This window comes from Pipistrellus kuhlii, unplaced genomic scaffold (genome assembly GCF_014108245.1).
Source record: "Pipistrellus kuhlii isolate mPipKuh1 unplaced genomic scaffold, mPipKuh1.p scaffold_m20_p_17, whole genome shotgun sequence".
Lineage (NCBI taxonomy): Eukaryota > Metazoa > Chordata > Mammalia > Chiroptera > Vespertilionidae > Pipistrellus > Pipistrellus kuhlii.
In genome coordinates this window covers 10,923,246-10,940,564 of record NW_023425482.1, presented here as the reverse complement: position 1 = coordinate 10,940,564, position 17,319 = coordinate 10,923,246, and the positions used below count along the sequence as shown (strand labels likewise).

The following is a 17,319-nucleotide window of genomic DNA, read 5'->3' as shown; positions in this document are numbered from 1 at the left end:
CAGTTCTCTCCAACTCAGCCATTTCCAGGGAGCTGCCATGTTGCCGCCCACCTGGAATCACAACCAAGTGAAGGAGGGGAAACAGTGCACCCTCTGGGGCCTCCCACACACACTGTCCTGGGGATACAGAAGCCTTGGCCCACAAACTTCCTCTCTGTGGGAAAGAAATGATCCTAGACATGCAAGTGACAGCCCCACATACTCAGTGCTTCTGCAAGGCTGGCACTCTGGAGTGGGACACAAGGCTGGAAGGGGGAAGGGACACTCAGAGTATGAGCCAGTAGATGGCAGGGCTGGGTCTTGTCCCGTACCTGATGCCACCGCGCTGGGCCAGCAGAGGGGGAGCTGACCACTGGGTCTGTCTCTTCTTTCAGACTTACATTAACATTGTCAACCAAAGGACTGGGAAGCCTGTGTCCATCAAGTTTTACACGGACCCTATGGTGGTCTTTCATCACGTCAACGCCTACGAAGAGGACGGCTGCCTTCTGTTTGATGTCATAGCCTATGAGGACAATAGCCTGTACCAGTGGTTCTACTTGAGCAACCTGAAAGAAGGCTTAGAAGGGAACGCCAAGATCATCCCTTTCCCCACCCTCAAGAGGTTCGCCGTGCCCCTCTACATGGACAAGGTAATGGCTTGAAGGAAGGCCGTTTTATTCCTGGGAAAACATGAGTACCAGGTAGGAAGCTAAGTTGGTTGACACTGAAATCTAAAATGAGCTGTTCTTAAAGAGAGACAGAAAAAGGTTTTCCTTATTTCCCCATAGTTAGTAGATAGTCATAGTAGAAACTAGAAAATATAGATTAAGTAAAAAGGAAAGAAATCCCCCATAAACCCCTTGTAGATATATTTGTATTGTCCCTTCAAGTCCCCTCCTCTCTCTCTTTCCATAGCTAACTAGCTATATAGACAGACACATTGATTGATATATATGTGTGTACATAATTGATATATGTATATTATATATACTATATACATATTGATATATCATGATCAAGTGATTAAAATTATGTACAGTGTGATTTAATTTTACAAAAGGAAATCACACTGTACATACTTTTATCTGCTTTATTTATTTGTTTGTTTATTTTAAATATTTTTTTTATTGATTTCAGAGAAGACAGAGAGAAAGATAGAAACATCAATGATGAGAGAGAATCATTGATTGGCTGCCTTCTGTATGCCCCACAATGGAATTGAGCCTGACATTCAGTCATGTTCCCTTGACCAGAATTGAACCTGGGACCCTTTAGTCCACAGGCTGTTGCTCTATCCACTGAGCTAAACCAGCTAGGGTTAATTGCTTTATTGAGATATAATTCACATGCCATATAATTTACCCATTTTCACCCATTTAAACTGTATAATTCAATGGCATTTAGTATATTCACAGAGTTGTTCAACTATTACAACAATCAATTTTAAAACATGTTTATTACTCCCAGAAGAAATCTCATACCCCTTAATCATAACACCTCTCAAATCTCTCCATCCCCCTGCCCTAGGCAACCACTAATCTACTTCCTATCTCTGAGGATGTGTTTCTCAGACATTTCATAGAAATGGATCATACAGGGGTGGTTTCCTGTGACTGGCTTCTTTCACTCAGCATCATGTTTTCAAGGTTCATCTGTGTTGTAGTATGTGTCCATACATGGCTGAATATGTACATTCTCTTTTGTGTACCGCTTTTCCCACCTATTTGTATATCTAAATATCTTTCCATGACATTAAATGTTCTTCTACAACATCGTTTTGCTATTTTTCTGTCAGCCTATGGCAGGGATTCAACATTGTTTGCCTACCCAGTGCCCTGCTGTTGAATGGTACTGTTCTTGCATTAAAAATGGCCACTAGATCAGATGTTAGCCTTAATTAGGGTGATGCTGCCAGAGTTCTGGACTTGATTTGGAGGCTACAGAGGCTTCTGGCTCCAGAACTCACTGACTTCATGACTTAATTAATTTAAATGAAGCCAAATTCATTTCAATTCAATTTTGATGGCTCATATTTACTAGCTGCACTCCATATGCCAGGTACTTTGCTAAGCGTTTTCTTTTTCCTTACCTCACTTAGTGATCCAAACAACTTGTGGAAGAGGTCCTTATGTTAGACTCATTTAATTGATGAGGAAGCTGAGGCTCAGAGATGTTAAAGAATGTGCCCAAGGTCACAGAGCCAAGGTTGTTATCTGCACCAGCCTGTCTCTAAACCCCATCCTTATGGCCGGTAAGGGGTACAACTGGAAAGAACCCCCGATGGGGCCCCCTGATGCCTCTTGGGGCTCTGCAGGCCTGAGGAGTAGAGGACACTCCCACAGCACCCAGGGAACCTGTCCCACTCTTACTGCCAGGCTCCTCAGTGCTGGAGTTTAGGCAGCTCCCAACCAGGGAGCAGGGCCTGCATTTAAACACCAGGTATGTTTGTTGTTCCTGTCTCCATCTGCATATCTCTGTTGTGATGTTGTGATTTATACCCTATTTCCTATCACCTCTATTTAACATATACAAGTCACCTGTTTGTTTAAATCATCCACTGTTGAAAGAAAAACCTATCACTACCCAATGGAAAGCCACCTTCCTTGCTGCAAATAGCAGGTGATCTTGAGCATTAAAAAAAAAAAAAAAAAAAAAAAAAAAAAAAAAAAAAGGAAATAAAGCAGAGGTCTTATGCACTAACCAGAAATTGTTGCTTGCCAAGACTTACTGCCTTCATTAATAAGAAAGTTCCAACATGTATCACCTGTTAAAGACTTAGTGGCACCTAACTTGCTCCTTGACCTGTCAGAAAGCTTGAAAGAGAAAAAGGATGTAGCTTTCTCCCCGGGGATATTGAATGAACTGGCTGTGTCCCACATATTCTTCACATGAGCCACCGCCCTCTGTGCCCCTTGCTCTGGGCAGGGCCTCGGTGCAGGGCCTCAAACCGCAGCTCCTGGTTCCAGGAAGCAATGGGGGGGGGGGGGTGTCACAAAGCTCACAGGTGGCAAGTCCCGAGGCCCCGCCCCCACCTCATGTTGGCCTCAGTCTGGGGAAAAGACAGAAAGGAAAGACTCCCTCCCACTGCCCACACACCACAGTATTTTATGACCTTTTATCACGCTCGAAAATGATTTGCTTCCTTGGAACCAAGCTAAGAAGTTTAGCATGTGTATTTTTAAAAGGCGCCGAGTGAGCCATCTGCTGCTATGAAACTTGCAAAGAAGAGTGAGTCTGGGATGGGTAGCTCTGGCCACGCTTTCTAATTGCTATTTATTGTCCCTTAAAAAATGTCTTCTTGCTTCACTTTCAAGTCGCCCCGCCTGCGTATTGTGATCTGGAAATCAAGCAGGAGCACGTGGCCTTCATGCCCAGATCCAGCAGCTCTAATTCCATCCCATCCAAAGGCTTATTAGGGAAGAACTGCAGGCGATGCCACTCTTTCTCTAATGCCCTTCATTCTGGGGCCTTCTCACATCCCTGTCCCTTCTGCCTGCAACCCCATTCTCTTCCCATCAGATCTCCACTCCAGTCTTGGCTGCAGGTCGGACTTACCTAGGGGCTCTGAGACCACATCCACTCCTGCTGGGCCTCAGCCCAGACCCTCCAGAAGTGGGGTCCAGGGGTAGGCATGGTCTCAGAGCCCACAGTGGATACTAATTTGCATCTGGGAAGCAAATTCCTGGTCTTCCTGCAGGTGTCAGGGTCCTTATTCCCCTCAGATGAGTTTGTACACTCAGATGGCACCTGCAGCTCTTTGTAATGAACTTGTTCAGTCACCTCTTCCTGTTGAAGCTCTAAGAGAGCCAGGACTCTGTTTTGTCAGCAGTTTATCCCATTAAAGTTTTTGGCATTCAGAGAGTTCTCATTAAGCCCTTAAATATTTTTTAATGAATGAATGAAAACATGAATCAAGGTCTTCCTTTAGCACTTGGGACATTTCCTTGTAGAATGGGAATGGTGAAATATTCAGAAATCTGGGACCTCCTAGCTGCCCTAGATTCTCTTGTATTTGGGCCTGCTGGGGTCAAAGGAAGGGGAGGCCTGTTTATGTAGAGTGGCGTGGGGATTGTGAAAGGCAGGGCTGGCCCGGGAGGGGTGTGGGCGTGTGCAGACAGTCCCTGCAGGTGCCCTGCCCTTGTCCTGCAGATGGATTCGTAAACACTGACTTCCCTCCTGGCAGTCATCCACACACAGGGGCCATCACGGGCAGGGGGTGGGAGGAGGGTAGATGTCTTGGACCTAGAAAGAGTGGTTCAGTTGGTTTGTTTATTGTTGTTGTTTTTTTCTCCAAATGCAAAAATGACCCAGTATTATAAGACAGCCACCACTGAGTTCACTGTATACTAAGCCCTGTGTTATGATGACTTTTCTGCTCTTAGACCTCAGCAAGAGGGAACCCTACTCTGGCCTGGGCAGTTTGGGGGGCCCTGATCTGGCCTTTCTCCAGCAGTTTCCTTTCTCCCCACTCCCCAGTGTGAGGAATTAAAGGGTTGTGGAGTTTTGCCCACCCAGAGGGACCCTCCCCCACCCAAACCATGAACTGGCTACCCTTGATCCCTGAATTTCCTGCCCCAATAGCCCCAGCCTGCTTGCAGCACCTGCTCCAGTCCTCCTCAGGCCCACACAGTGGCCAGGGCTGGCTGCTGGCTTGGTTGTGCTGGCTGGGGCATCCATGCAGTGGGAAGAAAAGGGGCAGAGGCAGAGAACCCAGGCCTAGAAGCTGGCCCTTGTTCCGCTACCCTACTCCAGCTCCGAATGCCAGGAGTTCTTAGAATTCTAAATTCAGGACCAGCACCCTGCAATGGAACCTGCTACAGTGAAGGAACACTTATTTGTCCACCCAACGCAGTAGCCACTAGCCACTAGCCACATGTGCTATTGAAATGTGGCCAGTGCAGCTGAGGAACTGAATTTAATTTTTTTTTAAATTTCAATTAAACATTAAATGTAAAGAGCCACATGGGTAGCTAGTTATTGCCGTATTGGACAGCACCAGTCCACAACATTGTGAAGGTTCGTGTGCCAAGGCAGAGGAAAAAATGGTCTTTTACTTAACCATTTGCTATGTGTAGACCTGGGGTTGGTGGGCCTCATTCTCATTGGGGTCCTGCAGTTTTAGGGGTGGTTACATGCTTTGCATGCCTCTCACCTCATCTTGATGACAGCCCTCCGAGTGATTCATTATCCCATGACTACAGATGAGAGCCACCTGCCTGACATCGCAGAATTGTCAGTGGGATTTGAATGCATGTCTGCCTGGCTCCCAGTTACTAATTATGATAGGTCTGGCCCTGGACCAGGTATTTTTATAACCATTATTTAACTTAATCCTAGCCATTATCCTCAGACACATGTCAAAAGAACCAGTCCAAAAAAATTACGAGTGGTTCTCCCCCTCTTCCCCCCCAATTTTACAAACGAGGAAGTGAAGCGAGGAAGCGGGCTCAGGGAGGCTGAGAAAGTTCACAGAGAAAGCTGTGGAGTCACGTTTCACACCCAGGGCTGCTGAACTCCAAAGTCAGCGATTGGGGGAATTACTGAGATGACTTCTTCTCCCCCTTGAATGTAGGGATTTCAAAGTAAGCTCGCAGAATTTTGTTGCATTCTGGCTGGAAAGCCATTTCTTCCCAAAGCTGAGCATGTTGGCCACCGAAAGCAGCCGAGTCATGTTCATTAGTGCTGTGTGTGGAAAAATTCAGTTTATCCCTCAACCAGTCTGACCAGTTTCAGGCTGGAGTTCTAAGACGGCTCTGCAGATCAACTCCCTAAGAATCAAGCCCAGGACATGCACAAGAGGCCTATTGCTGTCATGTGACTAGCAAGTCACCAGGAGGGGCCTCCCACCAATTTGTTGTGCATCACAGGTGGAGGCATCCAGAGCTTTTGTTTCTAAGAAACCGTAGATGTGCTGGATGCTAAGTGACTTTTTAATACACTTTATCACATTTCATTCTTACAACCATTCAGCAAAGCACGTTTTGCCCCTTGATAGTTAAAAGGAAAGCTTTCTGAGTCATGTATTCACTCATTTATTCAGCAGTTACTCCCTAGGAGGTATGTGCCATGCACTGACCAAAATCTGGTCCAGGTCTTCATAGGGAAAGATCATAAAAGAAGAAAGCAGCTCCCTAAAGAGATAATTGCAGGTTGGGACACACACCTCAGAGACACTGCAGATTGAGTTGTTGGGGAAGAGACGTTGAATTGAGACCTGCAGGATGGGAACGGGCCAGCCTCTGGGCCTTTGCACCTGCTTTGTCCTCTGCCTGCAGTGCTCTTGCTTCTGAGTAGAAGAATCGCCAGATAAAGGTCTGGGCTCAGGCCCTGCTTCTCGCTGTGTGACCTTGGACAAACCACTTTCCTTTTCTGGGCCACAGTTTGGTCTTCTGTAAATTAAGGGATTGAACTAAAAATGTCTTGAAGGGCCCCTGCATTTTAATAGCTAGGATGCAGTAAATTTTCTCTCCTTCCCAGCCAAAAGCAGCTATTGTTCAAATAGGTTTGTTTTCACTATAAAAGCCCATTTTGGAAAATTTGGAAAGTAGAGAAAAGTTTAAATGAAAAGTCAACCATAATAATAATTTTCCCCAGTAAACTCTGTCAACCATAATAATAATTTTCCCCAGTAAACAAGGCAGGGGCTTGTTTCTCATTCTCTCCCAGTGGTAATGGTATTAATGTAGTAGTAGGAGTAATCTATACTAATAAAAGCCTGGGTGGTCGTCACGCTGTCACAATTCATCACCAGGGTGGGCGGGGCTTAATGCTGTGTGCAGGGCTTGGGGGCAGGTCCTGACAGCTGCTCCACAGGGCTTCTGCCAGGAGTCCCACAGCCTCATGCTTGCCTCAGAGGCGGGACCCCGGTTCCAGCCTACTGCTTTGGGTCAATCCCCATCGAGGAGGCCTACCTCTTTGGGGTGATAGATTGCAGAGCTCCCACATTGTGATTGGGTATAGGCCTGTGGGGGACACCTCTTCTCAAGTGCATGAATTTTGTGCACCGGGCCACTAGTATTGGTAATAATACAACAGTCATATAATCATTAGCAGCTAATTATCTAGCACTTTCTGCCAACCAGGCTCTCTTTAAATTATTTGCATGGATTATTTAATCTGCACAATAATTCGGAGACACATATACCATTCCTATAATGCGTATTCCTACTACATTATATAAGTGAAAACACTGAATTTCAGAGATACTAAGTAACTTACTCAAGGTCCCATAACTAGTATGTGGAGAAACAGGGAGTGGTAAATGCTCAATAAATATTCAATCAATTGTGTTAAATCCCTCTCCTGGGTTACAAATATGGCAGTAAAGCACTGATTAAAGTCTGATTGAAACCTGAGACCAAGGAATGTCCTTGATTGATATCTTTTTCCCCAAGTAAATTTTATTGCATGTTTATTTTATTTTCAGCCATGATACATTTTCACAGGAGAATATACTAAAGATATAGATAAACATGGAAAAAGAAATTAAGGTCTCCATACTGTCACTGCCTGCTATATTGTTAATATTTGGTCTATTTCTCCCCAGGCTCTTTTCAAGGTAATTATTTTAGCTGGCTGAGGTCACGCTGCGTATGCAATTTACTCTGCTGCTCTTTTCACTCAGTATTCTATCATGAGCACTTCCCATGTTATTATGAACTCTTTATAAACAATCTTTTAATGACTGATGCAGCCTTTTACAGGTGAATCATCCAGTGTTTAAAAAGTACATTAATTTCACCTGTGAGGGATAAGGTGGCCCACGGTAGAAAAAAAGAGCCATGGTTTTAGTGGCCCCCGCCCTACCACCTACCAGTTATCCGATCTTGGAGGAGTCACTTACAATCGCCAATCCGTATTTTTAACTGAGAATACCTGTTTATGCCATAGCTGCTTCCTGTGAGTAATGTGAGGACATAGTAAGATGACATACACAGAAGCATTTTTTTTACATTTTTTATTAAATTATTATCTGTGTACATATTTTAACATTGCCCCCCTTCCCATACATACCCTCCCTCCCCAGAGTTTTGTGTCCATTGGTTGTACTTATATGCATGTATACAAGTCCTTCGGTTGATCTACTATCTCCCCCAGATCTCCCTACCCTCCCTGCTGTAGTTTGACAGTCTAGAAGCATTTTTTTTTAATGTACACAGTAAAACAAATGCTTCCTTGTTCCTGATTAACAAGTTTTTATTTTTGTTGGAAAATTGATTCTTTCAGAATGCGGAAGTGGGCTCAAATTTAATCAAACTGTCAACTACAACAGCAAGAGCCCTGAAGGAGAAAGATGACCAAGTCTACTGCGAACCAGAGCTGCTCTGTGAAGGTAAGCTACATCCTCTATCCCTGTGTTTAGGGGAGAGCAGAATTTCATAAAGCCCCACAGGCCTCTTTGGGTAATAAATACCTCCTTCTGATTCTGAGATGCTATGCACAGACAAGAGACAAAGAGGAAGGCTCTTTGGGATGCCCCAGTGCAAAGCATTTGGGGACAGTTGTCTTTCATGTGTCCTCAAACCCCACCCAGGAAGGCCCTGCGTGGTCACTGGACCTGGTAACTTTCATGACTGCCCCCCACAAATGCTGTGCTATACTGAACGCGGACTAACAGGCACGGCACATTTGGATCCCTACCTCTACACATTCACGATACCCCACATAACAGGTACTGTCAGCATGTCACAGAGGAGCCAACCAGGCCTCAGAAAAAGGTTGAGCTATACACACAACAAAAACCCCTTGAATAGAAGTCACACCCACTAGAGCAGGACTCCTCCACCTGGCACTCCTGATACTTGGGGCTGGTCATTCTTTGTGGTGGGGCCATCTTGAGCATTGTAGGATGTTGAGCCACATCCCAAGCCTTGACCTACCAGATGCCAGTAGGACCCCCACCCTGAAATGGAACAAGCATAAACATGCCCGGACATTGCCAGTCTCCATTGGGGGGCGGGGGGCACCATGGTCCTGATTGAGAACCTCTGCCCTGGGATATAACAAGTCCATGGAGTGGGGACAATGCTTTTGTGCTCAGTGTTATCACCATGTGACAAAAGTCTGGGTCTAAGCTCAATACTTGAGTTCGTAGTGAATGGGCTTGCCCAGGATACTCTGGGTGTGGCAAGGCCTGGCTCCCCAGGTGGCTGCCCCATGCCAAGTCCAAGCTCTGTAAGAGTGCCAGCCTGGGGACTCTCCTAGGATGACCTCAAATTTGACCACTAACAATCAGTTTTGTAAACAGTGTCCCATGGATCCAACAACCAGTTCTGTGTGGCACCCCAGACTCTTAGAGTCTTTAAAAGTGAAAATACAGATCTCATTTTCTAATTCTTTAAAAAATATATTTTAAATCCTCACCAAAAAATGAAGATATTTTCTTCCCCATTGATTTTTGGAGAGAGTGAAAGGGAAGGATGAGGGAAGCAGAGAGAAAGAAAGTATATATATAGAGAGAAAAACAGTGATGTGAGAGAGACACATTGATTGGTTGCCTCCCGCTCATGCCCCAACCAGGGCCAGTGTTGAACCAACTGCCCTTGATGGGGAATTGAACCCATGACCCTTCCATCCACAAGTTAACACTCTAACCATTGAGAAAATTGGCCAGGGCCATTTCTAATTCTTTTTAAAAAGTACATATTTTTATTGATTTCAGAGGAAGGGAGAGGGAAAAATAGATAGAAACATCAATAATGAGAGAGAATCATTGATAAGCTGCCTCCACCATACCCCGCACTGGGGCTTAAGCCTGCAACCCGGACATGTGCTCTTAACCAGAATCAAACCCAGGACCCTTCAGTCTGCAGTCTGACACTCTATCCACAGATCCAAACCAGCTAGGGCCTATTTCTAATTCTTAAGGCACCAACTTCCATTTCTTCTCATCCACCATGTGATGTGGGAGATGGAGACTTAAAACATTATAGTTCTTTTGTTTCTGAGAATTCCTGTTTATTGTAGCAACTGTGGGCAATACTGAAAAGTATGACAATAAATAAATCCCTCATAATCCAGTTGTCTCTCTTGTGTAAGGACTGCTTGGCGGATGCCAGGCCCTCTTCTAGGAGCTGCTCAGCTGTTCTTTCATCCCAGTACTTCATCCTGTTGTCATCCACATTCAATGGGTTCATACATGAGGGGCTGAGAGTCAGAGAGATGTAGCCGTTATTATTAGAACAACTCCAGCACATCCTCTCCTCCTTTTAGAACTGTGGATAGCAAAGCTGAGGACAACATGGTAACAGGCAGCAAAGCCAGGATCTGCACCCAGGTTTCTTTGACTCTTAACCTCTGCATTTATACTTTCAGGAATGTGTACTATACTATACTATCTGGAATGTTCTGAAATGGCTTCTTCTTAAAAAACGTGGCTTTAATAGCCATGCAGAATTTACTGGGATGAGTCAGACTTTACTTAACCAAGTGCCTGCGGTTGGCCATTTACAGTGTGGGGGAATGGAGTCCCAGATAAGGATTGAGGGGCGCAGGAGCATGATGGGAAGTTTCAGGCTTACTTTAGGGTTGACTATGATTATATATATATATATATATATATATATATATATATATATATATATATGTGTGTGTGTGTGTCCCTGTGCACAAAATTTGGGCACAGGGCAGGGGCAGGGGGCAGTGCACTCTTTCCAATCTCAGCCCAGTCTGCACCCTCTCCAATCTGGGACTCCTTGAGGGATGTCCGACTGCCCATTTAAGCCCAATCCCATGGGACGGGGCCTAAATGGGCAATTGAACATCCCTCTCACAATCCAGGACTGCTGGCTCCAAACTGCTCACCTGCCTCTGCCTGATTGCTCCTAACTGCTTCTGCCTGCCAGTTTGATCACCCCCTAACCACTCCACTGCCAGCCTGATCGACACCTAACTGCTCCCCGGCTGGCCCAATTGCCCCTAACTGCCCTCTCCTGCCATCCTGGTCACCTCTAATTGCCTTTCCCTACCAGTCTGGTCACTCCTAACTGTCCTCTCCTGCAGTGGTCCCCCCAGCTGTTCTTCGCTGCAGGTCTGGTCTCTCCCAGCTGCCCTCCTCTGCTGTTCCAGTCACCCCTAACTGCCCTCTGTGCTGGCCTGATCGCCCACACTGCCCTCCCCTGCAGGCCTAGCCCTCCCCCCCCCACTGCCCTCTCCTACAGACCTGGGTCCCTCCCAATTGTCCTTCCCTGCAGGCCTGGCCCTCCCAAACTGACCTTCTGCAGGCCTAATCCCCTCAACTGCCCTCCCTTGCAGGCCTGGGTCCCCCCACAATGGTCCTCTCTTGCTGGCCTGGTCTCCCCAATGGTCATCCTCTGCAACCTGGTCACCTCCAACTGCCCACAACTGCCCTCCCCTGCCAGCCATCTTGTGGTGGCCATCTGTGTCCACATGGGGCCAGCCATCTTTGACCACATGGAGTGGCCATCTTGTGTCTTGGAGTGATGGTCAATTTGCATATTACTCTTTTATTAGATAGGATATATATATACTAGAGGCCTGGTGCATGAAAATTCATGCACTTGGTGGGGAGTCCCTGAGCCTGGCCTTCACACTTTCACAATCTGGGACCTCTTGGGTAGGGTCCCTAGGCTTGGCCTGAGATCAGGGTCTATCTGGGCTTTCCTTCCCTGGGCTGCAGGCAGCTGGCCCCACCCCCACCACTGCCACTACTTGCCATTGGTACAGCACTGCCCCCATCCCCTGCCACCAGTGGCCTCCCTCTGCAGGCGACAGGCTGGGGTGCAATGGCTTGGCTGGCCTGAGACTCCTTCTTTCTTTGCTGGGGGGCAGGGCTAGCCCTGTAAGGGGCCATCTGCCTATCTTATTGTCCCTAACTGCTTGCCTGATCACCCCTAACCTCTGGTCTGCCTACCTGATTACCCTGAACCACTCTGCCTGCCTGCCTGATTGCCGCTAACCACTTGCTTGGGGGCAAGGCCAGCCCTGTGAGGGGCTGTCTGCCTACCTGATCTCTCCTAACCACTTGCCTGCCTACCTGATCACCCCTAACTGTTGGTCTGCCTACCTGATTACCCTTAACCGCTTGCTTGAGGGCGGGTCCAGCACTGAATTCTGGTTGGTCAGCCTCCGGTAGTTACTAGGTTCTTATATTGATTTTTATTGATTTCATAGAGGAAGATAGAGGGAGAGAGAAATAGAAACATCGATAATGCGAGAGTATCATTGATCGGCTGCTTCCTGCATGCCACCTTCTAGGGAATCAAGCCTGCAACCCAGGCATATGCCCTGACGGGGAATTGAACCATGACCTCCTGGTACAGAGGTTGATGCTCAATCACTGAGCCACACCAGCTGGGCTTTGGACATCTTTTTCTGATTTAAGTGTGTGAGGGGTCCCTCCTCCTCGCGTTCATCATGACCTGTCTCTTGGAAGTTTCATGGTTACTCGCCTGTAAGATTATACATCTTCCCTCCTCAGGAATCCATTCCTTTTACTCCTCAGTGAGCCTGAGAAGCATTTATGCCTTGGTCCTTCTCAGGAGGCCTTTCTGTGGCAGCTGTGCCCATGCCTGCTTCCTCTTTTCTTGGACATTATATTTCCATCAGCAGTTGGCTCCAACTACCTGGCATATTTCATCAGAGGGGAACTTTCATTTTTGTATACAGCCTTGGAAATTTAATTTGACACCACAGGCATATATCAATATACATTTACATAGACAACATTTTAAGGGTGTTTTTTTTAATTATAAAAGCAATAAGTACAATGAAAATTTCACAAAATGAGAAACCTAGTGTACAATATGAAACATAAACTAGAAGGAAGTTATCACCCCAGCAATGCTTCTAAACTTTTCTCTTTATTTTTTAGCATAGTGGATATAATTCTATAATCAGCCTTTTACACTAATCTTATGATATGGACACTTTCCCATGTTATTAAAATTATTTGTAGATATTATCTTAACATAAGGTTCTTATATGAATTTGACAGATTTATTTAATTATTCCCCATTGACACTCCTTTACACAGATTCAGAAGTTTCTTTTCACACCCACACACACGTGTGCGCACACATGAGTACTTTTTTTTTATAAGAGCTTTAAAAAATTGCAGTGGCTTCTGATTTTAATCATGTAATTATTTTGATTTCTATCTTGGATAATTAAAGATTTTTATATACTTAAGTACCTTGCTCCTGAATCTTCTACTAGAGCCAGGATAATTATCAGAGGTTCCTTGCCCCTGCCTGGTGACTATCCTGATCCAATCCAGGGTCTGAATGGAGTTCAGGGATGCTGGCCTGGGAGACGTTTTTGTAAAGAGGGTGCCCAGCCCTGCACAAAAGGCGATGCTCCAGCTCTCAGAATGGTCCTTTGTAAGCTGTGTCATTCTTTCTAGGCTTAGAACTGCCTCAGATCAATTACGCTGCTCACAACGGGAAGCCATATCGGTATATCTTTGGTTTTGACGTTCAAAGGACTCTCAACCCAAACAAGGTACTGATTCCTGGTCAATCACCGCTTGCAACAGTCCTATCTGTCTACAAAGCTGAGTTCTCAGGTTCTCAGACTGGGTGACCTTGATTAGAAAATGGAGGGCAAGAGGGAGGTCCCCTGTGGGATAGGAGGTAGGTCAGAGAGTAGGTCAGTTTGGAACCAAATACATTTGAAGCAATGATGAGCCCGTGGAGAAAGCCATACCTAGTGGGCTGAAGCTCAGGAAAGAGGCCATGGCTGCAGTTTATCCATTGATTTCTTTATTCCAGGCGTGTTTTTTGAATGCCAACTATGTGTTACAAGGTAGTAGGCAATAAGGATTAGGAAGTATACAGGGTCTCTCAAGCAAGGAGGGTATAGCTAAAACTTGGAAGATTTAGTTGTGTGTTTTTTCAAACTGCTATTTGTGAAATAGGTTAAGTGCTGTACAGATACCACTTTTATCTTCTTTTTAAACAATAAATGGGAAGTCTTTGAAAAAATGTACACATAGAAAAGTACACACTAAGAAAATTAATTTTCCACACACATGTACAACCCCCCACCACCACCATCAATCACTCCCCACTAACCCCATACCATAAGGGAAACTGGCCTCTTGGTGATTAAAAGTCCAGTGATCTGTACTTTTAAAACAACAAAAGAATTGTATTATACTTTATTTTATTTTTTAAAAATATTTTTTTATTGATTTTCAGAAAGAGAGGAAAAGTTGAGGGGGAGAGAGAGAAAAACATTGGTCAGCTGCCTCCTGCAAGCCCCACTAGGGATCAAGCCCACAGCACGAGCATGTGCCCTGACCAGGAATTGAACTAGTAATCTTTCAGTACCAAGGGTGATGCCCAACTAACTGAGCCACACCAGCCAGGGCTGTATTATACTTTAAAATGTTTGCATTAGAGCCCTGGCTCATTTGGCTTAGTGGATAGAGTGTTGGCCTGTGGACTCAAGGGTCCCAGGTTTAATTCTGTCAAGGGCACATGCCCAGGTTGCTGACTAGATCCCTAGTAGGGGGGCATGCAAGAGGCAGCCAATCAATGATTCTCTCTCATCATTGATGTTTCTACCTCTCTCTTCCTCTCCCTTCCTCTCTAAAATCAATGAAATGTTTGCATTGGATATGTTAACTTATTTAACTATAGGAAAATTGCAATGTGATACCAAACACCAGATAAATTCAGGATTTTTGTTTTGAAAAGAATTCCGTGTGTAGTGTCAGCTATGTGGTGGCAGGAGGACCGTTGCTTCAAGTTGGAGGAGGAAGCTCATTGCTTTCATGACTCCAAGATGTCATTTTGGAGTCTACATGGGAGGGGCTTAATCCTTTCTCTGTGGGGCTCCCATGCTTTCTTTCTCTGTACTATAAGCATGCTTTCCAACAAGTTATCTCCATGTTTTCCTCTTTGGATATGCAGATAATAAAATATGACATTCTCACAAAGTCATCCTTAAGATGGGGAGAGGATCACTACTGGCCATCGGAACCCGTGTTTCTGGCCACACCAGATGCCAAAGAGGAGGATGACGGTAAGACTCGGGGAAGGGAAGCCCGCCCATTGTACTCTGCTTGTGATCACATCCTCAGACAGAGACATCATTTGGGGACAGTGGCCCCACCCACATCACACAACTCGGGGAGCTGTGCTTTGAAACCCCAGCCTGTATGAATCTAAAACAGCACGGTTAGGGAGTCCTCAAGACCACCCATATCTCTGACATCAACTTCAAGTTTTGTGGTCCCCAAGTCCATCTTTGGTTTCAATAGAAGGAATCACAGAACACACTGAAAATTGTTACTCTCATGGTTATGGTTTATCTCAGCGAAAGGATGCAGATTGAAAGAGAAGAGGTGTATGGGGCCACGTCCAGGAGAGTTCTATGCGTAGAGCTTCAGTTGTTCTCTCTGGAAAGTCATGGATGCCACCTTCTGCCAACAATACTTATGGAGTATCACCCACCAGGGACACTCCCCGGAGCCTTGGTGTCAGAGCCTGTGGGGAAGTGTGGGAGGGGGTTGGCCATATAACTGTGGTCTTCAGCCCCTCTGGAGGTCAAGCTGACTCTGGCTTAAAGCTCCCATATAAGTCCCTTGGTGAGGGTCTGTTATCTGGTTGGCCCCAGGTTAGCAGTCACCTCCTAGCATTGAGTTATTTGCTGCACAAAAGCCCACTTCCCAGTGAGCAGCACCATGCTTTCCCAGAGTGTAGAACCTTGGTTTTAAAATTCACTTTCACGGCAGGGTCAGAGTTCTTCATGTAACTTTCTGGGGAGGAGCACCTAGAAATGTGTGTTTGAGGCCCACCTTGCTTTGCTGGATTTCCACATGACAGATGGTCCTTTCCCTCCTTGATTCTGACTTTGACCCAGAAATGCCCTGCCTATACCCATGAGGGTGCCAAAGAGAGTAACAAAGAACCCTGGGTGGGGCTGCCCCATGGAGCCTGCCAGCTGCTTCCCTCAGGTGAGAAGGGAGAGGTTTTCTACCTACTGATCATGCATGGCATGGTGCCCAGCTGGGGACCCCGTGTCACTGTCATCTCTGAGGTTGGGGGTTGAGGGTACCACCTCCTGCTGAGGCTATGAGAGTGTGTCCCATGCATTTTCCCCATGGGCAGGAAGTAGCATTGTCTTCATTTCACCAAAGGAGAGGCCAAGAGAATGAAGTAACTTGCCCACAGTCACACGCCCAATGCCTATAGAGATAGGATTTGAGACCAAGCCGATCTGACTTCAATTATGGCTCTGAAACCTGAGAGGCCCTGGGACGAAGTACGAATGTTTGCTGGAAGTTTATGTTATGTGCATTATTTTTAACCCTCTGTTCCTTGAGAATGAGTGCTTAAAATGTTCTCATTGTACAGAGGGGGAAACTGAGGCTGCGTTGAGGTGGATTGGGCTCATTCATATGGATTTGAGTGTAACTAGTCTGAATTTAGCCAAGTGACGCATGTTAGCCTAAATGCAACATCGAAACCAATTCTCTATAGTCAGTTTCTAAATAGTAGGGAAATAGCCATTCTGCAACACCTGCAGTAATTTACAAAGTGCTTTTATAATTCATCATGCAAGCGATCCTCTTAAGCAAGCCTGTTGGGGCAGGGACATTATCTCACTCTACCAATGAAGAGACTGAGGTTCAGAGAGGTAAAGGGACTAGCCTACCCAGGGTTGGAAGCAGGTCTCCTGAGTCCTAGTTCTTTCTCTTCTGCTCACACAGAATATAAAATTCACTTTCCTTCTGTTTTGATAGATACTGACATTCATAGAGGATGGGAAGACATAGCTGAGAAGCTCGTCCCTCCAACTGGAGGAGATTCAAGGCTGCACTTTTACTAAGTGTCTCTTTTTGTTTCCCCAAAGGAATTCTCCTAATGACCATGGTCTCTTCTGATCCCCAAAAGCTGCCTTTTCTGCTTATTTTGGATGCCAAAAATTTTGCAGAACTAGCTCGCGCATATGTTGATGTGGACATGCACCTGGATCTCCACGGGTTATTCATCCCGGACACAGACTGGGACACAAGGAAGCAGGCCCTTCCCAAAGAAGTTCAGGACAGGGCTTCAGACTGCCCCGTGGCCTCGCAGACAGGACAGGCGTGAGCAGCCCCATGGGTAGGCTCCAAGGGACACAGGTGTGATTCCCCCTCTGGGTGAAGGGTCGGTCCTTCCTTTCATTTGGTGTTTATTCTTTCAGTCTTTGCTTTGAGACAAAGGTTTGGAGGTAGAGCTCATCAGTATCTTTCTTTCATTTCATTTTGGCCATGAAAACCATGTTTGAGCATTGATCAAATATTTATTGATAGCTCTAGCACTTCTAAGAAAGCCCCTTTTCGTCCTAGCCAGTTTGGCTCAGTAGATAGAAAGGTCCCAGGTTTGA

At 45.8% G+C, this 17,319-nt stretch overlaps 1 protein-coding gene across 1 annotated transcript in view; it reads left to right on the top strand.

The window, feature by feature from the left end:
• BCO1 (beta-carotene oxygenase 1) overlaps positions 1-17,205 on the top strand; it is a 36,241-nt gene extending 19,036 nt beyond the window's left edge. The window contains exons 7-11 of the mRNA XM_036441575.2: positions 375-632; positions 8,209-8,314; positions 13,346-13,443; positions 14,859-14,970; positions 16,804-17,205. Of these exons, the coding sequence (XP_036297468.1) occupies positions 375-632; positions 8,209-8,314; positions 13,346-13,443; positions 14,859-14,970; positions 16,804-17,042 (813 nt within the window). The 3' untranslated portion in view covers positions 17,043-17,205. The remainder of the gene's footprint in view (positions 1-374; positions 633-8,208; positions 8,315-13,345; positions 13,444-14,858; positions 14,971-16,803) is intronic.
• Positions 17,206-17,319: the final 114 nt, after the last annotated feature.